This window comes from Sinohyriopsis cumingii, chromosome 15 (genome assembly GCF_028554795.1).
Source record: "Sinohyriopsis cumingii isolate HCF-2022 chromosome 15, ASM2855479v2, whole genome shotgun sequence".
NCBI classification, from domain to species: Eukaryota; Metazoa; Mollusca; class Bivalvia; order Unionida; family Unionidae; genus Sinohyriopsis; species Sinohyriopsis cumingii.
In genome coordinates, this window is record NC_142975.1 from 33175682 (window position 1) to 33189903 (window position 14222).

At 34.6% G+C, this 14222-nt stretch overlaps 1 protein-coding gene across 1 annotated transcript in view; it reads right to left on the reverse strand.

Annotated features, from left to right (window-relative positions):
* Positions 1 to 3673: 3673 nt before the first annotated feature.
* The window catches only part of LOC149781528 (cGMP-dependent protein kinase 1-like), a 34439-nt gene continuing 23890 nt past the window's right edge, over positions 3674 to 14222 (reverse strand). The window contains exons 5-9 of the mRNA XM_089934982.1: positions 13617 to 13706; positions 12194 to 12335; positions 8503 to 8666; positions 4253 to 4381; positions 3674 to 3746 (exon numbers count right to left, since the gene is read on the reverse strand). Coding sequence (XP_089791108.1) covers positions 3674 to 3746; positions 4253 to 4381; positions 8503 to 8666; positions 12194 to 12335; positions 13617 to 13706 — 598 coding nt within the window. The remainder of the gene's footprint in view (positions 3747 to 4252; positions 4382 to 8502; positions 8667 to 12193; positions 12336 to 13616; positions 13707 to 14222) is intronic.

A 14222-nucleotide genomic window follows, 5' to 3' on the forward strand; every position in this document is an offset into this window, starting at 1 on the left:
TGAAGGAAACAAATACGCAAACAATTATTATCAAGAAAATAACAAAAACAAAGCAAACAAATTAAAAAGTCAAAACAAGCAAATAACAAAACAAAACTAGAGTAAAAATACTCGGGCAATGTAAAATATAGTGTTGGTCACGTGAGTGTGACAATACTATGACGTGAATTTAAGTTGAATATTGGAATATTGGAGGAAATGCAGGTATTTTACAGGCCATATAAAATATATTAAATGATTGAATTTCTGCCATTGTCCTGCATAATTCTAAACTTCTGATGTTATTTACATTGTTTTGCAAACATAGGAAAAGTAAGAGACGAAAAAAGGCATTAGTCACATAAAATTATCATAGTTGAACATGGATGACCATGCTAAAAATCTCTTGGAAGAGTAGCTTCCCCTTGACGATTATCAATGACTTCAAAATGAATCAACATACTCTTTTTTCAATAACCATGTAAGATCAAGGGGTCACATTACCCTGGCTTTCCTGATGACGAATCCAGCTGACAATTCAAGCCTTCAGACTAAATTTACCAATCAGTAAACAGCAGTTAGGAAACCCTCCAAAGCCAGAGTTCCACCAATCAAAATTATGTAGGGCACAGGGCACATGTCTATTTTATGAATCAGAGTACGACTCACAACTAATAAAAAAGCAGCTGAAGTCATATTATTTTATCATGATGAACACCGTCTTTCTAAATGTACCCGCCACAAGCCTTTTTTTAAACAAATGTAACTTCGTTCACTACTGACAGAGCATAAATGTACCCACGCGCATACTTCCAAAGGAAACAATAAACATAAGTTTAAGTGAGATTGAAACAAGAGAAACGAAGACTACATTCTCACGAGATGAAAGGCTAAACCAACATTAGGCCAGAAATCTAACCGACAAGACAACTAATAAAGAAAAGCAGATGCAGCTACCACAAATCGAGCACAAATCAACATTTCAAAGTATGTATGAACAGATAAAAGCTAAAACAAAGTAAACCACAAGGAAGTACTATGATGCAATAGAAAACAAACAACTATTTAATGAAGCAGTGACACACAAACAAAAAACTGAGGCCAGCCCATGCATAGTCAATTGCCTTCTGAAAGGAGACCAGGGTTAAGAGAGGGATGCAACAGAGAGAGAGAGAGAGAGAGAGAGAGAGGCACACACGAACACACCAACTGTAAAATAAAACAGATTTAAATTAAAGAAAGCAGCCTTGTATGATTTGAAACATCTACACCAAAGTAGTTCTTGAAACAATAACATAAAGTAAAATTACAAATTATGTCTACAAGAATGACTCTAGGCAAGAGTCACAACTAATTAAAACCAAGAAAGGGGGAATGGAGAAGGGAAGATGACCAGCATGTAAAATACCTGGAGGGAGTAGGGAACCATAGAACCATCAGAATAACCTCGAGCAAAAGAATTTCACTTTAAATAATTAAATCTTCAAGGATCGAAAACAGTGTTTACGAGGGGACACCTCTCAAGTGCTAACCACGCCACAGATGCTTGAGATGGAACTTAAGGTGTCCACAAAAACTGCGTGCACATCCATAAAAATCAAATAGCATGTATGATTACACGGTGCTCACATTTCATGTACAAAATGAAAAGAATATAAAATATTCAATTAAACGCTTGATCATGATCTTAAAATTTGAATTGTGTTAATTTTAAAATATAAAATGAATGATTAATGTGTTTGTTTTTGCCAACGATTGCCTTGTAATATGCATATATTTTGTATAGAGATATCAAGTATGTGCAACTGCCAGTGGGTTATGGTCATCACTAAAATACGTCCAGCAAAATATATCTTCACAGATGTTTGTAGACATTGTTGAAATTCATAATCCTTCACTCTGCATCTGATGTGCATGCTTCAGTGATTTAGCGCGTGGTAAGCGTTCTTGATAGTCTCCAACATCAGGATTCACTTTTAATCAATTCACTTGCTTCTCAGCTACTAAATTTATGGTCATCGGGGAAAAATAGAAGTTGACAGATGTAAGGTGGGAATAGTAGAACTGATCTAAAAATCCGGGTCCCAGCTTATTACGTCATCAATGCGTGGATAATCTATTTCTTCTGTGAAGCTTTCACAATCGAAATTTCTAGCATCAACTGAGGATTCGACCTGAATAATGAAACACACGTCTTGGGTTAATATCTAGTTAGAAAACAATCAACGAAGGAACAACGAAAACCAAGAAAAAATAAAATATTAAGATAGATAGACAAAAAATATAAAACAATGAGAATGGTCAAAATACGATTCACTCAGTTTGCGATGATATTACTTTACGTGACCTACAAAAACCTGTCCATACATGCCGATATTGTATTTTAGTGTAAATAGATGTCAGAGCAAGATAAATGGGACAAATCACATATAAAAGTAATGCCCTGTATTCAATCACCTTATGGGAGACAGGAACGAAAATACCACTGAGCCGTTCATTTTTGCTGGCCCAAATAATGTGTTTGTTTTTAGAAACTGTAGTGTTAGCCGGTGCTTCAATATCGACATGCATCGGATGGCAATGAGGGACCGATTGCCTCTTTTAATGGGCTGCTGTTAACTGGGGTTCTTAAATCAGTTGTATGAAGCATCCACGTAATCCAATAAAGTTGGTATATCATGATTAACAGCCAATTCACATTAATTGTCTTGCAGTTTGTTTATTTCTGCATGTTGCTGTTTTTGTGGCATTGTTTGTTTCTTTGTTTGTTTGGGTGTAGAGACGGGCATGGTTTAGAAAATAAAATGGAGAGAGAGAGAGAGAGAGAGAGAGATTATAACCGTTGGAATAAAAGGTGGTTCCATTATTCTGCCTCGTAAGCCCTCCCATTGAAATTCGTTAAACCATCCAAGCTTTGGTAATTCCTCCGCGGTGGGGCGTTGGACAGGATCATTTCTTGGAAAGAAAGGAAAGGGAATAAAGGTAATGCTTGAATGAAATTAATCAATATATCAATCATGCAGAGGGCGCATGGGTATTATAGGCATGTCACTTTTGGCTTTAAATGTTTACTTGTTTGTTTAGTTATGAGTTTGATTCATGGGCAATACCGTGTTATAAATATTAATATTCAATTATCTTCTACACTGCACCGTGATACAACAGACAAAAACATTATATTCCTTCCATTCTTCGCACGTTACTTCAGATGGATGACGCCCCTGTGAGGTTCAAGGAACAGTGCATTTTCTGCATATTTTCTATGAGACAGATATCCAAATTGTAAATATCGATATCTTTTATGTGTTAGTGGCAATAACGGAAAGTGCTATCCATGGAATCTACAGGAGAATCTTTGATAATACCATTCTGATCAAGCACGAGTGAATATTCTACCGTTATATGATTTGTGTCTATCTATCGAGAAAGACAGACAGACAGACAGGGACAGGGAGTAATTCGGGCTAACTTTCAAATCTCTATATATAGAGACAGACAAACAGATTAGATAACAACATTAAAAGGACAAATAAGATGATAATTAAATAGCTGCAAAATTCTTATTGACTTTGTCGTTGTACGGACACGTTTGGCTACAGATGTTCAACCTACTCGTTATTTACGGCAAAAACAACTGAAAACATTATGTTTGTCTCTACACATTTAAAGAAAATCTATGGTGAATTTTACAGTTTCATAAAAATTCAAAGTCTAGCGCTTCATATATTGTGATATGGTCAACCGTGTTTTCCCCTTTTTCAAATTGTCTAGAAGCAAATGAAAGCATAGAGGTATAGTTTCACGTATACAAACACTGAAACCCGTTCGGCAGAGTTATATATCTACTGAGGTGAGATAAGAGAATCCTTAGTTGGTGCACCGCTCTCATTTACTGGGACTTACCTAATTATTAATTTTTTTTCTTTGTATCATAAATCGTGTTTAACCAGAATCCAGCGATAAGCTCTCAATCTGAGCTTTAGAAATGTGTTAATTTAAAATCGAGTAGGTTTTGATTTTGTGTGCTTGGAGGTTAGATCTTTGTTGTCTTCGTTATGTTCTCGTTATATTTCTGGTATATAGCTAGAACGTTGAAATCAAAGATGAAAATACCTTCTTCCTTGTATAGTTTCCATATAGAATCTACAGTGTTCCTATGTCACTTCGGTGGACAACAGCATCGATCCCTTTCAGATATGTGTAGTTTCCGTAAGAGACCTTCAAGAATGTTTCTTTTGTTATTTGCAAAGACATTAGCATATCTCCTTCTTACCTGCACAATTTCCGTATGAAATCTTCAGCGATCTTTCTAATTTCGGTTGGGAAGACAACATCATTGATCCCCTTTATGATATTATTAAATATCTGCATGTCATTATCATCCTTGTCTGCAAATAAGGATCTGTAAGACGAAATACAATATTTGAAAGATAAACAACTTCATGTGCTTACTAGGTACTTATAAATATGTACAGAAAGGATAACCTAAACAGACAGAAAGCATAGCAAAATCAAGAACTCCTAAGGACTAAGTAATTTTCGACATTGACTTGAGATGCAAGACAATATATATCTGCTGACATGTTTTAACCAAGAATTATGTCTCCATCACGTGTCTTCTTTTTCGTCTTCTCTGGGTTATCTCACATAATGGAAATAAATTAGCACATGCTAGAAACAGAGACAGTAAATATTTCACAATTGTATTTGTGAAGGCTCAAATGATTGTGTACGATGTCACAGGTTAACTACGTATTTACCATTTGCTGCATCCGATAACGGTAACTGAAAATGATTACTGACAGATGCATCCGTCAAATGACTAGGTAGAATGTAAAGTAGTGCATGAGATCATCAGTTGCAATAACTCAACTACTATCTTTTGTCCGAAGTAATTTTGCTGCAGCGGTCTCGGTTGAAGTACCAAAAAATGCATTAGATACAGACGCATACACATTCTCACATTCATTAATACCATTGCATGACTGTATTACTTATCATCCACGGGGTGTAAGTTTAATCAAATCCGTTATATTATTGTTTTAAAAATAATGTATATAATGTATGAATTAAAGTTTAAAGGAGACCAGAAACCAATGGAAATATAGAATAATAATAAAAGTACTATAGCAGAAAACCTTATTCTGAAGTATCATCTGCGAACGTAATACCAATATTTAAATATTGGCCTATCTTCTAGGAGATGAATTTCCGTGACCTCGTATGCAAAAGTTTCGCGCCTATTCGGTTACTATTGGGATGTGACGTCATAGTAGCAACTCCAGCAACCCAAGTGGGAGTTGCCAGAGTAAAAGACAATGCCGTTTTACGTTGCTTACGGGTGTAATAGAATATTAAGAAAAGCCTGTGGACAACATTTTTTTTTCCCGATCGATAAAGGCATAATGAAAGAATGGATACATTATTACAAACGAGTCGATTTTAAAGCAACACCATACAGCACTCTGTGCTCGTTACATTTCTAAAAGGAATGTTACGAGAGGGATCATGAAAAAATGGAAGCTCAAGGATACGTGAATGCAAGGCCTAGACTAACAGTTGGCGCTGTTCCAGACATACCTTTGGATATTATAAATCCTGGGAAAAGTGTTAAACGTGTGAGTTACGAAAATAGGCAGAAGGCCGAGTAAGTGACCACAAAATGCAACAATCAATTCACAGATCTTTTATCTACACCAACAGTGCTTAAAACAAATCTGATAGCCCGATATCCTGGGTCCATCTGGTTTTAGCTTCGGCCCATCCTGTATTTAAAGTGAGGTGCCCGTCGGGCTTGTCGAAACAAAAATTGTTTGCCTGAGGAAACTTTGATCGCGCTGGCGAAATGAGTAAATGTATTTTCAAGAGGTTGACATACATGCCTTAACACGGCACAATCGAAATCAAATCACCACTGTCCTATGTGAAATTTAGATCTCATTTTAATCAAATGGAAGCTTGGCTAAAAAAAAAGATTCTAAACCTGCCGTCTTTCGAGAAAACAAAATCTTCAATAATCTTAAAAAATTAAAAATTAAAAACAAAATAATTTTTAGTGTATGCCTGTTACATGTAGTATGCATAAACGGTAACCTGTAATGATTGGAACTGATATAAAACTATCAGTTTGGCAGTTTAAATAGCAGCGATTAAAAGAAAAGAGGTCAAAGTTTCACATTAACTGGCTGACAATATAAACTGGGGGGGGGGGAGATTATTGACCCAACCCCTTGCCCCAATGTGCGACAGCCCATGGGACATGCCTTTTCTCCCTGTGATACGCCTTATTATTCCTACAGGACAAGCCCGGTGTGCATATTCTGGTCAGCTCTGGCTAAATTGCAAAATAGCTAAAGTTTTGATCCAAGTAAGCAAACAATAAAGCCGGTGTGACTGATGAACATAATCCTTATCCTTGCATTGATCTTGTGAAAACGACTGCCCTTCAGACATACTTCAAAGAAACCATGTTCAACAGTGTGCGTATGAAAGCACCATCAATTGGTTGCCAAATAAACGATGCCTATTTTGTTGTTACTTACGATGCCATGGACTTCATTTTAACTGTTCAAATTTGCAGTCACAAGTTACTGTACACGTGGCAACTGTTTTTCTCACGTTTTATTCCCCATCTTATTTCCTTAGGTTTAAGTCTTAATCCATGTAACACTGTTTGCTGAATAAAATATTTATTATGAATTAGTTCTTTAAGGGCACATATGCTGCATGGTATATTTTGTTTTATTCCTTGTTTTAATTTAATCATAGTGATTAAACTTTACATATACGGTGGAGGAATGTCAGGTGTTAACTGGCCCAGTTTCTTTGGCGGAAATGGAGATGCGATTTTGTTTGCAGAGAAAATTTTACAGTGATCATTCGTTTAAGCTAATTAGTGACCATTTTTTTACAAAAAGATTATTTTTTTTACTATAGTACTGTTACTTGAATAATGTTTAATCTTCAAGTTCTATTTACTGAAGAAAAACAAAACTGTTGTGTGATGTTAATTATTTCGTCCAGTGCCGGATTTAGATGTGTGTGCGTGTGATTTGACAATTTTTCAGTCACATCGCTACAATGTCTGCAGTTTGGCAGTCTAGACTGGATTGCATACGTTATATCTATTTATAAATGGTTTGGGGTTGGGCTTTGTTCTTCTGACAAATGAAAAGTTGACAGACATAATGTAATAATCGGGACTTCGCTGAGAAAAATTAATGAGATAATACGAGATCGGGAGGTATTTCTCCCGGCTTGAGAGTTGACAGGTATGAACTGTCCGGGCTTGTGGAATTTCAGTCAGGGCTTGAGTTTATTTAAGTCACCAGCCCGGTGCAGGACACACGGTAATAATTCAACTCCATGAGTAAATATATGGAAACACCATCATATTTAAAATTCAATAACTTAAAATTTCTGGGTGCTGATGATGAGACCTATAATTCTCCATGTACATCTAACCTTGGTGCAAGCTTATGTTTGGAGAACACCATATGAGCTGCGGCATTTTGTTTACATACATGTGCATGAAAGACATGTTATTGATTCTGCACCAAATGAATCAGGTGCTACTTTCACTATCGAGTACTCCTGAGTCAAACCTGTAAGAATGCTAAAATTGCATCAGTAGAAATTTGTCTATATTTTTTTTAAATTACATATAGTATAAGCTCTCAAAAGATATTTTTCCTAAAATTTTGATTTAAATTATTAACCAATTATGGACCACCAAACCCGTAAATACTCTATCATTTCTAGACTGGTTTACAGTTCTTCCGTATAATTAGTACTGTGTTTTCTGCATGTGCCTAAAAAAATTCGTTTAGCACTGACCAGTACAATACATAAACTATTATATTAGACAGCTGATTCAACTTTTGAATGTGCAACCCAAATGTGGTCTCCTCCTGTCTGCCTCGTTCGCCATGTTTATGTTTGTATTCGAGGACTGGCTAGTATTGCGTCACGGGACCACGTGATCTGTCGTCTCATCAAAACTCGGAAAAACTCGGAATCGTGGTATCTTCCACGCAATATAATCACTACCTGCTTAAGATACTTAATTTATACACATGACAATCGAATTAAAATCTCTAGAGAATTACATACGTAAAAGGAAAATTTTGATTTCTAGTCTCCTACATTTTTCTTAAGGTTAATACAAAATCGGTATAAATTAACTTTTCATTTAAATAGATTTTTAGTTTTAGTTTATTCGTTACTTTCGGTTCAGATATAAAAAATGTACGTGTTTGTAAAAGAAAGACGTGGGTAGACAACTAGATTCTCTTCTTATATATTAAGCATATTATATTATTTATACGAAGAGGCGTAACTTAATCATTCATACATGATCGAGGCAGTCGTAACTGTTTTGACATGTGCGCTATTGCGAATTTAGCTGTATAAAAACACCAGAGGCTCGCGTACTGTTTAAATGCATGTATTGCAGGCACAGGCGAGTTTTGGTGCTCAGCAAACCGTTTATAACTCCCGTACACAGTGTTTGTCAATTCTTACCGGCCAGAAAGCATAGCAAAAACAAGAACTCCCAAGGACCAAATATCTGCCGCTGTGTCGTGTCCCTTTTTTAAAATGATCTCAGGGGCTATATAATCTGGCGTTCCACACATCGTCTGGGTCTTTTCACCTGGTCCGACCTTCTTGGCCATACCAAAGTCAATCTATTGAGAGAAAAAAACGCATAAAATGATATGTGTTATATGTAGCTGAAAAGCAGAGTGTATTCGGAAAGTACTTAGTATCCTTAAGTTGACAATATCCACTATAAGTAATGAAAGGTGAAATGTTTACCTAACAAACCCATGCGTGAGGATGGGGATGATCTATCACTGATTCACCGAATGCGATCTAAATCAAACCGACATCTGTTGCAAATTATTTCTCTAAAGGTTTTATAAAACCCCTGTTAATTTGTGCATGACAATGGGCACTTAAATTAGTGCAATGAAACAAGAAGTTGCCAAACTATGGAACATAATGTTTTCTAACCACATAAAGAAATAATATGTATTATCAAATCTGAAAGAATGAAACCCATTAAATATAAGTGCCCAATGTCATGCACAATTAACAGGTTTTAAAACCTTTATAGAATAATTTGCAACAGATGTCGGCATTTGAGCAAGGTCACAAGTTCATCAATGTTAGAATATGCCTTCCACTTACATATCTAAAATGTAAAACAAAGTTTGACCAAAGAATGTTATTGATGGAGAGTTGAAGGCAATTATTTACATCATTATGAGAATAAAACCATTTCCGAGTATTGACTAAAGGTATGCCGTATGTTTCATTCATTTTTCTACATACTTGATGAAATCCAGTACATTCATTATAAGGCTAGATGAACCAAAACCAATTTTCTAAAATTGGTTTTGACGCACATCACATTCATGTGTAAAGATTACAGTTCAAACATGTATGGTGCAAATTGTTGTAGACTTGTACTTATCAAAGGAAGAATCATTATTTGAATACCATTCTACTATAACAAGCAAGACATGAGTTGCCACTACCATAAGGCGACATAAAAAAAAATATTGAACAGGGAAAAAATATAAGTATCTCAAGTCAATTTTTTTCACATGTGTATCGTTTTGTTGTTGTTGGGTGTTGGTGAAATAATTTAATCGGTTTGGGAATTATGATCTGCCAAAGAAATATATTTAAGAACATGCAGTTGAAGTAACTGATGTCATATTTCCACTCCTCTGTATCACATTGGGGATAGGAGAGAAGAAACAAAAATATAAAGTCATCTACATTCCCTCCCAGGCCAAATGTCTGCTAGGAGACATACTTACTAATCATAGATTTCATAGATAGGACATTCGTATCCACAAAATATACAGGAAATTGACTAGGAGCATGTGTTGTGCTCCAAAAATGGATGTGTAATTGATGGATGAATGATCTGACAAATGGAGATAAATGTTCACGTGATTTAATAGAAGAACTTTGAATATGGAACTGTACCTTTATACCGCTTGTCCAGCAAGTGTATCATACATTTTTTGGACAAGATCTTAGTGTTGAGCCCCTGCAACTAAATCGGGGATAATGGAAGGAATGACAAATAAATTAATGAAATGCAGAATTACGATTTTGGAATATTTACCAAAGATCATTTATATATCTCAAACGACTTTGGAGTTGTGATCTGGAAAGGTCCTTATAACCAACAAATGTATCAACAGGATAAACTGCCGAAAGATTTTACAAATATTGGAAATGAAGCACTGTGAAAACCATAAGGCAGATATGAGCCACTAGTCCAATATGTGTTTCAAGTTTCTTAGGAATACATCGATTTTTTTGCGATATACTCCGGACCTTAGAATTGACAAAGAGGGTTTACGTGGAGACAAACGGACAACGCGTTAGCTACATATATCTGTCGTGGAGTGGGGATAAGGAATAAAACCGAACAAGAAATGGTCATGCTCTTGACTTACGGTGTCGTTTATATTTATGATAACAGCAACTTCATATCAACTCGTGATATATATTGAGACAGTTATAATGATCATTTAAAATTCGATCCGACAGAAGAGTGTAAATTGCCTCAGTGAATAGGAATAGTATAAGTCATTATTTTTTGGGAGTAAAATCAAGAGATATTCATACTGGCCTTACATTTCCTCTGTAGTCCAAGCGTACGTATTTCAGAGTAAATAGGTGGAGGTGTGTGTGTGTGTGTGTGTGTGTATATATATATATATATATATATATATATATATATATATATATATATACCAGTTTTGCATGTAGTGTGGAGTCCAAGGGTGCGTATCTCAGAGTAAAAATGTATAGGTATACATATAAGTTTTGCATATGCCATGTAGTCCAGGAGTACGTATTTCAATGTAACATTAGAGGTATACATATTATTTGTACACTTCCTTTGTAGTCCAGGAGCATGTATTTGAGAGCAAAATATAGAAGTATTCTTATGTTACTTGTTTAGGCTTGAATAAACAGTAAGAGAAGAAAGGGTGATAACAACAAGCTTATAAAAATACACAAATTTATTCCCTGGAAAAATTCTGTAAAAATAATTAAAAAAATATGAACTTACGGTTTTATAGAAACAAATCCAAAATTAATCCGAGAATTATCGAAGAATACATTTTTAAATTCCTAATAACAAAATGTCCTACTGATTTCACGTTCGAATCCCGACGAAGAATACAAGATGGAAGACGATGACGTATGCTACATTCTGTAGTGTTACATTCTGTAGTGTTGAAGTCTACAGTTACTTATAGAAATAAAATTTATCACGTCGGTCTTGGAAATCCAAATTAAATTTCTTAGCAATGTCTTTTCAAAATTTCTCTGTGATCACTTCTTAAAATATTTCCAGAGAATTAATTCTTTCGAAATCTAACTGATCTGAAGAAAATTATCACTCAAAATCTGGCTACAACAAAATAACTTACCATCAGTGTAAAAAGCCCAAAACAGAAATCTTTCTCTACGCATCTTTATTGAAACTAACGGATGCACAGTAATGGAAAAATTGCGAAACACAGGGCCAGATGACCGTGTTTACATGTACAAAAATCACGTGCACACAATATGGCCTTGATTAGGCGAATGGTTTTACTCTTAGAATAAATTAAATAAAATTGTTTACATCTTGAATCATGACCTTAACAACAACCAATCATTTTAAAATAAAATAGAACTTATTTACTTGTTTGCTAGTAACTTTGAATCAAGGTTAGGTTCTAGGTCAAATCCTGGTGTTTACGAAAGAATGATTCATGTCAACTGATTTCCTGGAAATTTTTTTATCTCCAGTGAATAAAGTTACATTGTAATAGCATATAATAGAATGCAAAATTTAAAACTAACAAACAATTAAAGTAAAATAAATATGAATTAAATCAGATATACGTAACAGTATACATACCATTTTTGCACATGCTCTGGAGTCCAAAAGTACGTATTTGAGAGTACCAATACCAAAATATATAAAATCAATTTTGCATATGCATTTGGAGTCCAGGAATATTCATTTGAAGGTACAAAGATATATATATATATATATATATATATATATATATATATATATATATATATATATATATATATATATATATATATATATATATATAAGTTTTGCATACGCTCTGGAGCCAGGATTACATATATGAGAGTATAAATGTGTAGGTATACATACCAGTTTTGCATATCCTTTGGAGTCCAGGAGTACGTTTGCGAGCTGTAGATCTCTGTGGATGATTCCTTTTGAGTGTATGAAACTGAGTGCCTCTACTATACAGGCTGTGTAGAATTTTGCAGCTGTATGACTAAAGTTCTTTCTATAACAAACAATCAACAAATTTAGAAGCGTAAAGGAGCATAGCATTAGACTTTGGTCAAAGTTGACATATATTGCGTTCTATGAAGATTTATATTAAAGCCATCAGACCATTCTAGGGCATTCATCTCCTTCCAGTGAATATCAACAACTCACATCTCCAACAAATATTTTTTCATTCAGAAAATACAAAACGTGAATCTTTTCTCAAAAGTCATATTCATCAAATATTTTAAGTTCCTCGCCGTTTCTAGTATTCACAGGGTCTAAATAAAATTATGAAAATCTAAATAACTATATAACCAGAATAATTCAACATCTGCAACTCTTAAAAAACAATTTTACAGTTGTGATTTTTACGTGTTTTGTGTATTGAACTGATAACGTCGAGAGTCACGTAACATTAGTTCAAAATATTTATAACTAATACGTATGTGTTAATTAAGGCAGTGACGTAGGAGGTCGAGTCGTGGCACCCAAACTGTACTTGTGATAAAATAAGCGGAATAAAAGTAAATACTTTTGTCACATTTGTTTAATGAGTGTTATATCTAAATAACAACAAATTAATTAATTTTATTTATAAGGATAACCTTTAACCTTGGAAAAAGAATTTGTTACAGCTGATGTGATTAATGCGTGTAGATCACGTAGACAACCGGATCGCGATTATATTTGACAGAAAATTTAGTTTCCTGTCCTTAATTAATCCCCGTGATCGTGTTGTAAGGTTTGAAGAAAGCCCAACAATGATGAATTTATAAAATGATACAAGCGTATAATACAAACACGGCCAGTACTGCTAATAGTGTCCTAAAGTTGAGGGATAAAGGCCATTTTGTATCTTATTTAAATAAGGGGTCACTTGAAATTACCTGAATGAAACACGTAGCCAATGTTTGTTTCAACAGGAAACTTATGGTAAAAACAGTGTACAAGGAAGAAATCACAGCTGCTAGATAACACGATTTACAAAATTAGCGCCGCCATCCATAGCAAGTATACACGCACAAGTAGAATAAATGCAGTAAAATCGATCTCCGTTTCTTCAGATAATTTTTATGATGACATAAATATGCACGTTTGTATCATCAAATTATTGTGCACCTATAAGAGAAAGATGACCTCTACAGTGCCACGTACGAAAGTGTTAGTTGATGTTTCTTATTCATTTAAATTTGGATTTTAACACCATCCTTTAAGTGTTAGCTTTCTTGAAAAACAAACAAACAATTACGGTAATACAATCTAAATCAGCAGTGTATAAAATTGTTTAACTTACTCTTCATTCAACAAGGTGAACAGCTCGCCTCCAAGACAAGGCTCCATTAACAGGTACAGATGTTCATCATCCTTAAACGTTTTATGCAACCTGGAAGAAAACAAATTGTGAAAGAAACATAGCTCCATATCTGTTATTTGATCATACCTACCTTATAACTATCATCTACGAAATACTATAATTGTATTAACATGTTCAACTGAAGATGCCTTAATTACAAATATTTTAAATGGATACAATAGCTACTGAATTTTCGTCAGGTCTAAATGTCGATAAGATTCTTAAATTTTTTCATGACGCTTTTGTCATTTGTATGAGTTTGATTATTCGTTTGCAGCTTCCGCGTGAGACTCGATATTTTATTAAAAGGAATGCATTTAATTATATTATATCATACCCGACTTGTTTGTAACGTCTTTATAGGCCAAGGATTTCATGTCTTAATATAGCACGATTGCTTAATTGTTATTGTCTCTCATCGTATGGAATTTATGCACATGTGAAGATCAATTTATGTTGGACTATGGCGAATCTCGGTGGACAAGTAATTTTGTGACATGATCTTCTTGCAATATGCAAACGTGATGCACGTGTTTTTGTCCTTTT